Genomic DNA, 14,175 nt, shown 5'->3' on the forward strand with positions numbered 1-14,175 from the left:
TTCACGGTACTCAGAAGTTCTAGCATGGCAAATGGTAATATAGTTAAGGATTCATAAAGTGCTTTAAAGCTGAAATGAACAGTCATGCCTCAAATGAAACTAGTTTTTAAGGACAATATGCTCTAAAAAAGTACCACAAAGCTCTAGCCCATTATTTTCTATCAAAACACTTAGACCAAGAAGCAGCAGTCACACCTTAAGATACAACATGGGAAGAAAAGCAAAATTAGAATGTCCTAAGCTTTGACACAATGACAGGAGTGATGGGAAAAAAAACAGGCACAAAACTGCTCTTGTACTCCTAGCAATACTGTCTTTTAAAATGAGACTAATAAAATCTCAACAGAACCTATGAGGTTTGTTCTATGCTCAAATAATGTTAACCACGATCTATCTTATAGCTATAGCCAGCTAAACCCAGATGACAACACCTGTGAATTATTAATACTTTTATGTTCTAGTCAGACATAAAGCTTACCTCCCACAAATGCCCCATCCTCATTGTGACCAATGGCACATGTTTATAAGAAGGCTGTGTCTGGGGCTGCAATCTGTGGCTACAAAATTAAGCAAAGCTAAAAACCCATAATCTTTGCCTACTTATTAGAAAGCACTCTACTCAAGTGAGTCAGTCAAGTCAATCAACTAAGTTCACCTAAACATACCTGGGATCTGGAACTTAGTGCATTGAACATGTCAAAAAACACAAAGCACGTGAAGGTCATTGTTGTGTCTCGAGGTGTAATCACATTGTCTCGTAGCTGTCAAGAGGCAGTAACAAAATTATTTTTCAGTGGCTGAACTTAATGGATAAATCGCATGCTTTTTAAAAAAATAAACATTTTCTTTCCATTAGGAAGAAATAGCTTTAGCCTAACATATGAAACATAAAAGCTACCCAAATTTCCTATAAATCACCTAGTGAACAGCTGTAATCTACATAATGAAAAGTAAAAAAAAAAGCTTCTCATGAACTATGTATTAGATATTAAAATACTGTTATTATTTAAAAATAATAAAGTAGCTCTATGATTTTAAGACTCAGATTTTCTAACTTCTCTCTAAATTTTCATGTATTTTTATTGTAACTGATACTTCTCTGCAGATTTATTCTAATACATGAATCAATAATTTTATTTACCCATAAAGATGGAAATCAAACTCTTTTAAAATGTTCTTATATTTTTCACTAAAAGAGCTCCCTTAACTTCCCAGCCTTCTGGGTAACCCATCAAAATAACCAAGAATCCTATCAGATATATAGAATTCATGTTAATATAGCAGCTTGGCCAGTAAATATACCTCACGCCAGAAGACAAACAAAGTCCCACAAACAATGATTATTGATGAAACAAGTATTTTAAGTATCAAGTTTTTAGTCAAAATGCTGTCTTTCCAGTTGCGAGGAGGTTTACGAATGACATCTTTATCCACTGGTTCTACTCCAAGGCTTAAAAATAAACAGAAAAATACATTACTTTCAAGTTTTAAGGTTTGGATGTGTTACTTTCACAACCTCACTAACCTCAATTATTCAGCAAACTAAATGCTTTCTTATAGAAACAAAACGTTGAATCATAAAACGCTGGCTGATTACGCAAAAATAACCACTGATTTTGTCACTTTTTCTCTCCTCTTTGTTTGGCACAATTTGATAGGGGATAATCAACTTTCAAAAAACCATCCAATTCATTTACATGTAAGTTTACCTATTTCAAATACGGTGTGAAATACATGACTTACCAACTGAATTTTGAAATATCTTTCATATAAAGAGGTTTTAACTGGGATAATTTGCTGGAGTGGCCAAATGACATCTATCACTCAACTACCCCATTATTATTAAATTTTTTTAAAAAGTTATGACACTCAGGTCCTCTAATACTTTCCCAAAGTCTCTAAAACTGACAGCAGAACCTAGCTAATAACACTGAACCCAGAAATTTCTCCATTATATCCAATTCTTAGAAATAAAAGGCTTACTTACTTCCTGAGGACAGGGTTAGCACCTATTCCTGATCTGTTCTCAACCTTAGGCTAGGCATTTAACAGTGGAAAGGCTCAGATCTACACTGCATGAACACTCAAAAAGCATTAATAAAATACACACATCACACAATTTATAACATAAATGTTAAAACATTTGCTGCAAAGTTTTCCAACACTGTCCATAAATCAAGTTTTAAAATTTAATTATCAGGGTAGTACACATTCCTTGTCTTTCCAGCTCATGCAGTTAAAAAACTCGTACCTCTGAGCTGGGGGTCCATCCATAATAATATTGATCCACAAAATCTGCATGGCATTGAGAGGATTAGGAAAGTTCATTAACGTAGCCAATGAGATTAAAGTTAATGCTGCTATACTCCTGTTGAAAAAGAGAGTCATTTAAAAATATCAGCATAGTAAATCTGTTGATTCTATGATAACACTGTTTTAGCATTTAAAAATCTGTTGTTACTACTATGCTTTTAAAGGAAGACTGTTTCAAGTGAACTATTCTTCATTCATGTGGACATTTTAAAGCTAAGAGTATTTTAACAAAGGATTTTCAAGATGTTTAGACAACAGGAACAAATAAAGAATTTTTATATCTGCATGATAGTTTCAACAATATTTTGGTAACTGTTTTTTGACTACACAATACCCCTTCTACTTTTGGAAAAAGATACCAAGAGGAAACAATGAGATGTGAGCTATTAAATAAATCACAAAGATTTATATATTTTGATGATACAGACATCTAATTGTTACATTTACAACCTATTTATCATGCCATTTTAAATTTCAGAATACAATAAATTTTCTTTTTGGAAAACTGACATATGCACAATGCTCAGAAATATAAGGCAGAGAAGTTTCTAGGCATTCTGCTTAAGTTCTACTTTTCATATAATTTATCCAGAAGACCTATGGTGACAAATTTCTTGCAAACTTACGTGCTCAGCTGGAATCTAACGAAATTTTTAATGTTATTATAAATCCCTTTACCCTCTTCAATTGCAGACCTGAAATTTAAAAAATAAAGATGAAGTGAGAAAATACTATCATATAAAAATGTATCTATACTAAAACACTGTAGAGCTAATTTTGAAAATAAATTTCCAACCGGGCACCGTGGCTCACGCCTGTAATCCCAGCACATTGGAAGGCCGAAACTGGCAGATCACCTGAGGTCAGGAGTTCGGACCAGCCTGGCCAACATGGCGCGGCAAAATTCCGTCTCTACTAAAAATACAAAAATTAGCCGGGTGTGGTGGCGCATGCCTGTAATCCCAGCTACTCGGGAGGCTGAGGCAGGAGAATTGCTTAAACCCGGGAGGCGGAGGTTGCAGTGAGCCGAGATCACACCACTGCACTCTAGCCTTGGCAACAAAGTGAGACTCTGTCTCAAACAAACAAACAAATAAATAAAATAAAATTCCAACTAATACAACACATGTATCAATATGGAAACATTTATTTTAACAAAGAATTAAAGTCAAGCCTAAGCTCTACCTGAACTAATTTGTCACAATATTAAAATTCTTATTCTGAAGAAGATATTACCAACATTAAAATCATACATTGTTTCTCCACACAAGAGAAAATACTTCACATTCATAATACATAAAATGATTTTTTTTTTTTTTTTTTTTTTTTGAGACAGGGTCTTTCTCTGCTTCCCAGGATGGAATGCAGTGGCACAATCTTGACTTACTGCAGCCTCGACCTTCTTGGCTCAAGCAATCCTCCCAACTCAGCCTCTAGAGTAGCTGAGACCACAGGCTCACATTACCACTCCCAGCTATTTTTTTTTGTATTGTTTGGAGAGATGGGTTTTGACATGTTGCCTAGGCTGGTTTCGAACTCCTGGGCTCAAGTGATCCATCCACCTCAGCCTCCCAAAGTGCTGGCATTACAGGCGTGAGGTACCATGCTCAGCCATGATTATCTTCTTCACCTTCCTCTAAGCTCAATTTTCTTAGTGGTACAAAATGCAGAGTAAAGGTTTAAACTAATGCATGTCAGGAATTAAATGGCAATGAGATATATAAGAATTATAGAATTTAAGCTACATGTTGCTCCTACACATCAAGCAGATCACATGTTGCAGAGGAATTAAATAAAGAACATGGTTTACAAGGATTCATATAAATTCTCTCATTCATTTAGGTGAATCCAGGAAAATCTATGCTTTTTAATCAACTCCCCATTTCTTCTAAGATTTCTATATAATTATAATAATGGAAAGAAAAAACTCATTTCCTTGCAAAAGCTTGGCAAATACTGTGAGTCCTAAGCTCCCAAATGTTTCCCTGTAGGCCAAAACAGAGTAATAAAGCAGCCTGGAACATATAATTGGAATTTATCACTAAACTCAGGTCATCCAACAGGTGGCTACCAAAAAAATAAATAAATAAATGGGATTCACATGATCCCCACCTGAACACTGTGAAACTGACACCACCATGTATTACACTGGAGTCTTAAATCAATTGGAAACTGTAGCTGACACAAATAGAGCTATTTAAATTTAATAAATTATAACATTAAATGAGGGCAAGATGAATAAATTACTGATATAAAAAAACAGGTATGGATATAAACTTCATAATTTTCAATATTTATTATAAGGCCAAAAAAAGAGCCATACATATGCTTATTTCTAACTACCTGAATTTAACTAAAATAAAGGCCATTACTATACCATCATATTAGTGCCCAGAAAAAGGGGACATGTGGCTGGCACTTGGCAAATATTTCTTAAATGAGGGTCCTGCCATTTACCATGCCTGTTCCAGCCACACAAATCATCTTCTTCAGACCATAAAACAGGATAATTACCCTAAAAAATGGCTTAGTTTACCTAATGTTTAAATACTAATTCTTTTCCAGTTGAATTCTCTAGGGGTGGGGGACAGGAAAGGATAGGGGAAGATTCTCTGATAGGCATTCACTGAAACAAAGCTTACATTATGGTTTGAAAATCATCATCCACTAGGATCATGTCTGCTGCCTCTTTGCAAACATCTGTACCAGTCTGGCCCATCGCAACTCCAATGTCTGCAGCCTTCAGAGCAACTGCATCATTTACTCCATCTCCTGTCATGGCTACAACTGAACCGTTCTTCTGTAGCGACTAGAGTGGAGCAGAGGACAAGGGAGAGGAAGGAATTTTGATAAAAATGTTGCTTCCATACAAAGCAATAAACAAATCCTCCCTAATTTTTTTCACATAATTAAGATTAGAAATAATACAGACCACCCATTGTTCAATGAACTTCAATAAATGGAGATCTCAGTAAGATAAAGCTTAGAAAAAGTTGCTACTAATATTCCCATCTGTGAGAACTGTACCTCTAAATTCTGTTCTTCAAACAACTATACAATGATTCTCAACCAGGGGCAATTGTGTCTCCCAAGGGACATCTGACAATGTTTGGAGATGTTTCGGATATCATGATTTGGGGGATGTTACTGGCACCTAGTGGGAAGGGGCCAAGGATGCTGCTAAACATTCGATAACATACGGGGCAGCCCTTCACAACAAGGAATTATCCAGTCCAAAATGTCAATGGCGCCAAGGTTGAGAAACTCTGAACTACACAATGGCTGGCTATCACGATTAATAACTTAAGACCATTAACTACTGGATACTATATCAGTTGCTTTAAATATATTTGACTAATTAATATAAATAATCATAGCCTTTTAAGTATTATTCACACTATCACAACACTATTTCCTTGCTGTAGTTATTTAGTTTCTAACTAATTACTGCTATTTACACTGGGATGACTTGGCTATGGACCCCAGTTAGAACATTCTTTTATACTAGCTGTTTAAAGAAGGCTGTATTTGCAGATACTTCATTCCAGTTTTCTTCTACATCTTATGCCAACTAAATTCTCTATTAGTGTTTCTATGTCAAGGTCTTACAAAAAAAAAAAAAACTGTTTTGCTTCACAGTATTTCTGACCTTGATGCCGTACTCCCTGTAATGCAAACATAACAAAAGTAAAGTAGCAGCATTTTGTATACAGAAATAAAACAATCTGATTCTTAGACACTCACCTTAATAATTTTCATCTTGTGCCTTGGGCTAGCTCTGTAAAATACTGCAACCTGTTAAAATACAAGATACACTGAAAATCTTCAATATTAAGATTTCTACAGAATAACTCATGCATTCATAACTAATGATGAAAAACTCATCAATTTAAGCTGTATTTAATTTGCCACTGAGATCAAGCTTAAGCAATATGCCATATGTTTAAGACATTCATTTGACATGGTCATTTCAATCTTTACCAAAGGTACCACAGGAAATACACAGTCTAAACAAGTCATCCAATTTATACCATTATGTGTAAACTCTGGAGACAAAACAGCCTTATTCTTGAAATGTTCCAGAGACAAGACAAAAAAAGGAAAAATTCTCTTGCGTCTGTTTCCTATGACACTCGCATACAACTAAAATAGCCTTTTCCCTTTGTTCTGTCTTCAGGAGCAATAAAGAGCAGCTGCTTCTCAGTGTCTGTAGAGCCATTTTTTACAGTGTCAAGTGTCTGCTCATTCCCTTTTACTCAGGTTAACTCATTAGCCTCTCTTCCACTGTACTTCTAAATTGCTTATACGATTTTTATCTCTCCAAAATACATATTTAATCCTTTTTTCTGACCCCATCTCCTGATCTCCTGCAATCCTTTCACTGTGTCCCAACAAATCCCCTGTATTTTTTACTCTTTTTCACTTTGCTCTAACCTAGTGTTTCCACAAAACACTGCCATCCCTATAACCTCCTCAAATAGTACCACCGGGGGAGCCTAGAGGTGGAACACAGTATCCTCTACTCTCCCTTCATAAAACCTCAGTTCTGAATGTCAGATGAAACTATAACTCACTAACTGTAGGCATTCACTGCTCCAGAGTTCACAACCCCTCATTTCACAATGATTTTAACTTCTGCCTCACTGTCATGTCAATCTCTCCAACAATATTTACAAGTTATGGTGATTTCAATATACATAATACACCATTCTCTTTCCTATTCTTCTAGAGGATTATTTCGTATTAGTTTTCTCTCCTCATACCTGCAGTCTATCCCCTTTCTCTAGCCTCCTTCTCAGCCGACCACCTTGCTTCCTACTTTGGAGAAATCAGAATCAGAAGAGAATTTCCACAATTCCCCCAACTCAGTATCTGTATACAGGAACTAACCTCTGGTTTTACTACAGATGAACTGAATATGCATCTACTGCAGGTCAAAGATTCTACCTTCTTACCTATTAAGACCATTACTCCAGAAATTCTCCTCCCTCCTGTGCCAAAATGTTTTCCTCACTGCTACATCTTTACCATCAGTATACAAAAACATGTTGTCCCTTCCATATAAAAAAAGAAAGAAAAACCACTTCTCTTCCCTTCCCATTTCAGCTGCCACCCTTTCCCTTTTTTTATTTTTTTTTTAAATGGAAGAGGAAACATGTTGGTATACTGATGGTACAGTGCAGCGGCAAGGAAAACATTCTGATACAGGAACAGGGAGGATTTTTGGAGCAGAGCTCCTCAGCAAGTTGCCTATACTTGCTGTCTCCCATTCTCTCTGAATCCATCCCGTGATCATACTGTTACCACAACTGCAGTGAAACACGACTCATGACTTTCAAAGACCTGCACCACCACCACCACCACATTGCTAATGCCTACAGTCATTTCCCATCTGACTTAACCTCTCAGCCGCACCCTAACGTAGCTGATTAGTCCCTCCTGAAACACCATCTTCCCTTGGCTTCCACCACCACCGATACTGGTCTTCCTACCTTTTTGGCTGTTCCTCTTGTACAGACTTCTGGTCTCTCTTGATATCTAGATGTTGGAGGACCCCAGGGCTCAGTCCCTTTCTCTATAAGAGGTCTCAAAATTCCCTACGCCTCAGGTGAGCATACCCAGGCACATGGCTTTGGATTTTACTTACATGCATTTTTCTGAATGCATTTTTATCTCAAGCCCAGACATTTCTTCTGAAATCCAGATCAGCAAAACTAATTCCCATCCCTACGTCACACTTCCTCTTAGATGTCTCAATCTTGCTCCTTCCTATCCTCTGTTAATGAAAAGTACATATGTGCAGTTGCTGAGGCTCCAAATTTTGGGGGCCATCCTTAATTCCTCCATTTTTCTTATGTGCCAACAAGCAGTTTGACAGCGAATCTTGTTGACTCCACTCACAAATATATCCAGAATTCAACCACCTTACTCCAAAATCATTGCCCACACTCTGGGCCAATACCTCCAAACTGATTTTCTTATTTCTGCCCTAGTTTCCCCGCAGTCAATTTGCAACACAGTAGCCAGAGTGGCACTGTTAAAACAGAAGTGACATCACGTGTCTCTTCTCAAAACCCTCAAATGATTTCACATCTCTCTCAGAACAAATGCCGAAGTCCTTTATTATCTACCGGGTCCCTCATGAAGTGCACACCTCACTGCACTCCTATCATTAATCTTTTCCTGACTGAACTACATTGGCCTCCTCATTGTTCCTCACACATGCCAGGCACACTCACTTCCAGCCTCTGCCCTTGTCTGGAATGCTCTTTCCTCGGATATAACATGGGTCCCCCTTCTGTCAAATAGTACCTTCTCAGTGAGGCCCTCCCTAGTCATACTATCTAAAAATTTCAATCTCCCTCTCTAATCATTCAAATTTTGCCCTTTTTTTGCGGGGGGCGGGGGGTGCTCTTAAGCACTTATTTAACATTATATTCATTTATCTTCTAAGACTCATGAAGCCAGAGATTTCTGTCCTATACCAACAGCGCTCTATAAATACAAATAAAATGAATGAACAACTGAATATATCTCAGTACTACCATAAAGACTGTTCCCTGGTTCTCTCCTTTTAATAAAGGTCTAAATAAAAACAGGTATTATTTTCTTAAACAAAAGACTCAGCTGCACTGTAATATCACATTACTGATTATCCCTAGGCAATCCAAATATCACGAATCACATAATTTATATTTGGGAGATATCCTTTCTTTCAAAAAAGTTCAAAAATCCATTCAGAAACTCCTCAGTGTGTCTTTAAAAAAAAGATTGAGTTACATATATATCCAAAACATACTGGTAACCTTCTAAGTGAAAACTCTAATTACTGCAGAAATTAATCGTGTAGCACACAGCACTGAAATATAACAAGTGTTTGGCAAAAGCTGCAAAATAAGTTAGCGAATAAAAGGTCTTGACTGTGAGTTGTCCATGTACTTCGTGTGTTGAACAAAGAATTGAACAAAACACACAAAGGAACAAAAGAACGAAGCAACGAAAGTACAAACTTATTGAAGCAAAAGTACACCCCACAGAGTAGAATGGGCTCCAGCAAGCGGCTCATGAGTCCCAACTACAATGTTCTTTAGGGTATTTTTGTGTTTTTTTTTTTTCTTTTGAGATGGAGTTTCGCTCTTGTTGCCCAGGCTGGAGTGCAATGGTGCGATCTCAGCTCACCACAACCTCCTCCTCCTGGGTTCAAGCGATTCTCCTGCCTCAGCCTCCCAAGTAGCTGGGATTACAGGCATGCACCACCACACGCAGCTAATTTCGTATTTTTTAGTAGAGACGGGTTTTCTCCATGTTGGTGAGGCTGGTCCCGAACTCCCAACCTCAGGTGATCTACCCACCTTGGCCTCCCAAAGTGCATTACAGGCATGAGCCACAGCGCCCAGACGTTTTGTGTGTGTGTGTGTGTGTGTGTGTGTGTGTGTGTTTTTGAGATGGAGTTTCACTCTTGTCGCCCAGGCTGGAGCGCAGTGGCGCAATCTCAGCTCACTACAACCTCTGCCTCCTTGGTTCAAGCAATTCTCTGCCTCAGCCTCTCAAGTAGCTGGGATTACAGGTGCCCGCCACCATACCCAGCTACTTTTTGTATTTTTAGTAGAGACGGGGTTTTACCATCTTGGCCAGGCTGGTCTTGAACTCCTGACCTTATGATCCACCAGCCTTGGCCTCCCAAAGTGCTGGAATTACAGGTGTGAGCCACCGTGCCCGGCCTAGGGTTTTTATTAAGTTAAAAGAATTTGGTAACACGCCTAGGTGCCCTTTAGAGGCCTCCAATTGGTTACACCCTATGAAGGATTAGCCTGTGACCAATCAGAGACTGAAGTGGAGACTTGGTCCCCAGCCAATCAGAGGCTGAAGTGGAGACTACTGTCTTGTTATCACAGGAGTAAGGATGTGGCCTAAATGTTGCCTAATCTTGCCTAGAACTGGTTGCATCTACTGTTCTTTTACTTATGCCTTAACCCTTGATTACTCTAATTCCCTATTCTCCTGCCTCATTTCTCCCTGAGACATGATCCCCATAAATCTTTATGGGAGGCAGAGGCACTGAGGATCAATTTTCTGTAGCTGCTTCTTGCTGGTCGTGGGTGTCATCCCTGCCTATGGGGATCATGGCTGTCCCGAGGTTAGCTGGGTGTCCGTGGGTTGCAGTGAGCCTTGTACTTGGTGGTAAAAGGTGCAGCTGGCTTGATCCAGTTGTGACAGTTGGGTATTTTGGCCTGATTTTAGACTTGGAGGAAGAGATAAAAATCATCAAAGAGAGTAGAACAAGGCCACATATTTTCAGAAGCAACCTACAAGGGGTATTTTTCTCTTCTTATGAGTCCTCCTTTTCAGTGTCACATTTGTGGTCAGCACTCACAGTTCTTTTGATGGAAATTAATAGACAAGATGTACTAGGGAAAGGAAGTTACCAAAAAAAAAGAAAGGAAAATATTAAAGGAGAGGTTAATGGAAAAGATGTGTCTTGCATTAGAATAACCTACCGAAGATCCTCAAATCTTCTAGGACAGATTAAAGAAAACTAATGCACTGAAGAAAAAACAAGTGATTGAAATAAAGATTTACAACCTATTAAAAATTAGACAATATATGAATTGCGATAATAATATGGGGACTTGGCGAATAGATTCAGTAGAAATATAAATGGAAGTAATTCTGTAAAAATCAGAAAAAGAAGAAAGAGGATGACCACTTCTATCAACAGATCAATGGAAAATGTAGGACACACTAGAAAAAGTCATAAATGGAAAACACTGAGAATTCCCAGATGACCTAATAAACAAGCAAAACTGAGTTTCAGTACTACTTTTTAATTGGCTCTAGGTCAAAGTACATAGCAACACTCCATACTCCAAAAGGAGAATGAAATGTGTTCGAAAGAATTATGAAAAAGGATGGCTGAAAAATATTTTAATGAGGGGCAGAATTAATATGATTCTAGTACATGGGGGAAAACTTCAACAAGCTAATGATTTAGAACAAAAGGTCTGTTTTATTTGTAACAATAATAAAAGTTATTCAAACTGATGTGAAGCAAAAGCAGCAAACTGAGTGCAGTGGCTTATGCCTGTAATCCCAACACTTTGAGAGACCAAGGTAGGAGGATCACTTGAGCCCAGGAGTTTGAGACCAACCTGGGCAACACAGCAAGACCCCATCTCTATAAAAAATAACAAAATTACCTAAGCATGGCGGCACATGCCAGTAGTCCCAGCTACTCAGGAGACTGAGTCATGAGGGATCACCTGAACCGGGGAGATCACTTGAGCCCAGGAGGAGTTTGACGTTGCAGTGAGCTATGGTCACACCACTACACTCTAGCCTAGTCAACAAAGCTAGAGACTCTGTCTCAAAAAACAAACAAAGGAAAGCAGAAGACGAGGCTAGGTGCAGTGGCTCATGCCTATAATCCCAGCACTTTGGGAGGCTGAGGTGGGAGGATCACTTGAGCCCAGGAGTTCAAGAACAGTCTGGGCAACACATGGTGAGACTCCATTTCTACAAATCCTTTCTTTCAAAAAAGTTTAAAAATCCATTCAGAAATGGATTTTCTTTTTTTTTTTTTTAAATTACCCAGGCATAGTGGTGAGCACCTACAGTTCCAGCTACTTGGGAGGCTAAGGCGGAGGACAGCTTGAGCCCAGGAATTCAAGGCAGCAGTGAGCTATGATCGTGCCACTGCACTCCAGTCTGGGCAATAAAGCAAGACACCATCTCTAAAAAAAAATAAAATAAAATAATTAAAAAGCTGAAGGCCAAATAAACATATTGGCTATAAAAGGGTCACATGAACACAAAATGAAGTGGGGGAAAAGACAAAATGAGGGTGGGGGCAGTCCTGCTAACCTAATGAGACAAAAAATTCACTAATAATATTCGGAGAAAAGACTTAGGTATTCAAAAGATACAAAATACCTGGGAGGGAGGGCTGGTTATTTACAGAATTCCACTTTAAAGTAGGATGAATTTAAGCAATTCAACGAGCTTCTGACAGGGTTTAGGTCCTATTTTGTTTTAGTCTCCTTAGAATAGCATCAGGGTATCTGCTATAATTAACGCACACACACTCTACTTGGGAAACCCCGACAATGTGATTTGTCCAGGCTGATGATGTAATTTGTAAGTAGTTCCTTTCTTCCCTAACTACCTTTAGGTTGGTTTCCAGAGTTCACCATAATTTTTATGAGAGCCAGAGGACGAACTGAAGAAAGCAAATAAAATGAAAGTTTCATCACCTTTAGCATCTCTGAGAAGTTATGCGAAAGTCTAATGGTAAAATGTTTAAGTAACTGCAGATTTCACATACATTTACTAACACTCTGTCCCAATACCACTAAAAAAAATCCAATATGGGATTTATTCAGAAATAAACATCAGGAAGAGATTACCAGGATAGGACGTGCACCAAAAAAAAAAAAAAAAAAAAAGCCCTATTCAAATATATAAACACCTTCCCCACCCCAAAAACAAAGCAAACATCCACACTGCCCCAATTCTCTGGGTGGCAGTGATCCCAACAGTCATCTATGATCCCAGCATATTGGGATCATAATCTTGAAAGATACAATACCAAATGCTATAATCCCAAATGCTGAAATCCCTAAAGTCTAAACTCCTGAAAATCACAATCACAGGATAGGAAAATTTAATAGAGAATATTCATGTTAGTGTACATCGAATCATAGAATTTCAAAAAGAGCAGTGCCATGTAGAAAATGAGTATGAACATACTCTGACAGCCATGTTCTTAAAGAAAAAAAAGCAACTATTCATCATGCTGCAAAACTTCAAAATATAGTGAATGATCATGAAAGTCAGTCAGCTTTTATGGACTATCTCCATGCAACTGTCCATCATCTATCTCTGTAATATGCTTTTCCATGTCATATTTTCTTTTCAGGTTTTTTGCTGCTGTTGTTATTTTGGTTTCTTTTCTGGGGGGGTGGGGTGGGGTGGTGGAAGGAGTCTTGCTCTGTAGCCCAGGCTGGAGTGCACTGGTGCGATCTCAGTTCACTGCAACCTCTGCCTCCCGGGTTCAAGCGATTCTCCTGCCTCAGCCTCCTGAGTAGCTGGGATTACAGGCGCCCACCACCACGCCCAGCTAATTTTTGTATTTTTAGTAGAGATGGGGTTTCACCATGTTGGCCAGGCAGGTCTCGAAATCCTGACCTCAGGCAATCCGTCCACCTCAGCCTCCCAAAGTGCTGGGATTACAGGTGTGAGCCACCGTGCCCAGCCATTATTTTTCTTTTTTTAGTTTCCTTTTGCACTATTTTAAATTGTGAGCTTTATTTTTTACAATTTGCTATGCTATGTATTTCACCTTTGCATCATTTCCAACACTGGAAGCGTAAGTTATAGAGACTTAAAGGATTCTGATTTGTTTTATGCATGTTTTGCAAATTTGACTTCAGGAAAGTGCATGATCACAATGTTGACTTTGTATGTAAGCATTGTACGTGTATGTAAAAATGTTGAAACTTCCTCAATAAATGAATGTCCTTTTCATACATCTGCATTTGTGAAAGATAAAAATGACCCACAGTTATAAAGTGGGGTGCACACAATTAGCAACCATAGTGATACGTGTTTATGTATTTCCCTTATGACCTATTTCTTTATAAATACAGTTCATATGCTCATAACAGTCCTATGTTGTATCTGTCTGTCATATAATATGGCTGAGTGTTTATGCTTGCAAATGCTTGCAAAACTATGTAGGTTATTTATTATTGCTTATTTTGTATAAAGTGACCAATGAAGCATTTTCATGTTTTTATGTTTCTCAAATTCCTTCTTAAAAATGTGAATTATTTTATTTTAAAATTATTTTTTCCAGAATTAGAT

The 14,175-nt window shown here is 38.1% G+C and overlaps 1 protein-coding gene across 4 annotated transcripts in view; it reads right to left on the reverse strand.

Moving 5' to 3' along the window:
* Window positions 1-14,175, reverse strand: part of ATP2C1 (ATPase secretory pathway Ca2+ transporting 1) — a 154,751-nt gene that overhangs the window by 17,590 nt on the left and 122,986 nt on the right. For all 4 annotated transcript variants that reach the window (XM_003265403.4, XM_030816834.1, XM_030816835.1 and 1 more), the window contains 6 exons: window positions 6,058-6,108; window positions 4,956-5,122; window positions 2,940-3,008; window positions 2,252-2,368; window positions 1,303-1,450; window positions 666-761 (listed from right to left, as the gene is read on the reverse strand). In XM_003265403.4, the coding sequence (XP_003265451.1) occupies window positions 666-761; window positions 1,303-1,450; window positions 2,252-2,368; window positions 2,940-3,008; window positions 4,956-5,122; window positions 6,058-6,108 (648 nt within the window). The remainder of the gene's footprint in view (window positions 1-665; window positions 762-1,302; window positions 1,451-2,251; window positions 2,369-2,939; window positions 3,009-4,955; window positions 5,123-6,057; window positions 6,109-14,175) is intronic.

Source organism: Nomascus leucogenys, chromosome 8 (genome assembly GCF_006542625.1).
Source record: "Nomascus leucogenys isolate Asia chromosome 8, Asia_NLE_v1, whole genome shotgun sequence".
Taxonomy (NCBI): domain Eukaryota; kingdom Metazoa; phylum Chordata; class Mammalia; order Primates; family Hylobatidae; genus Nomascus; species Nomascus leucogenys.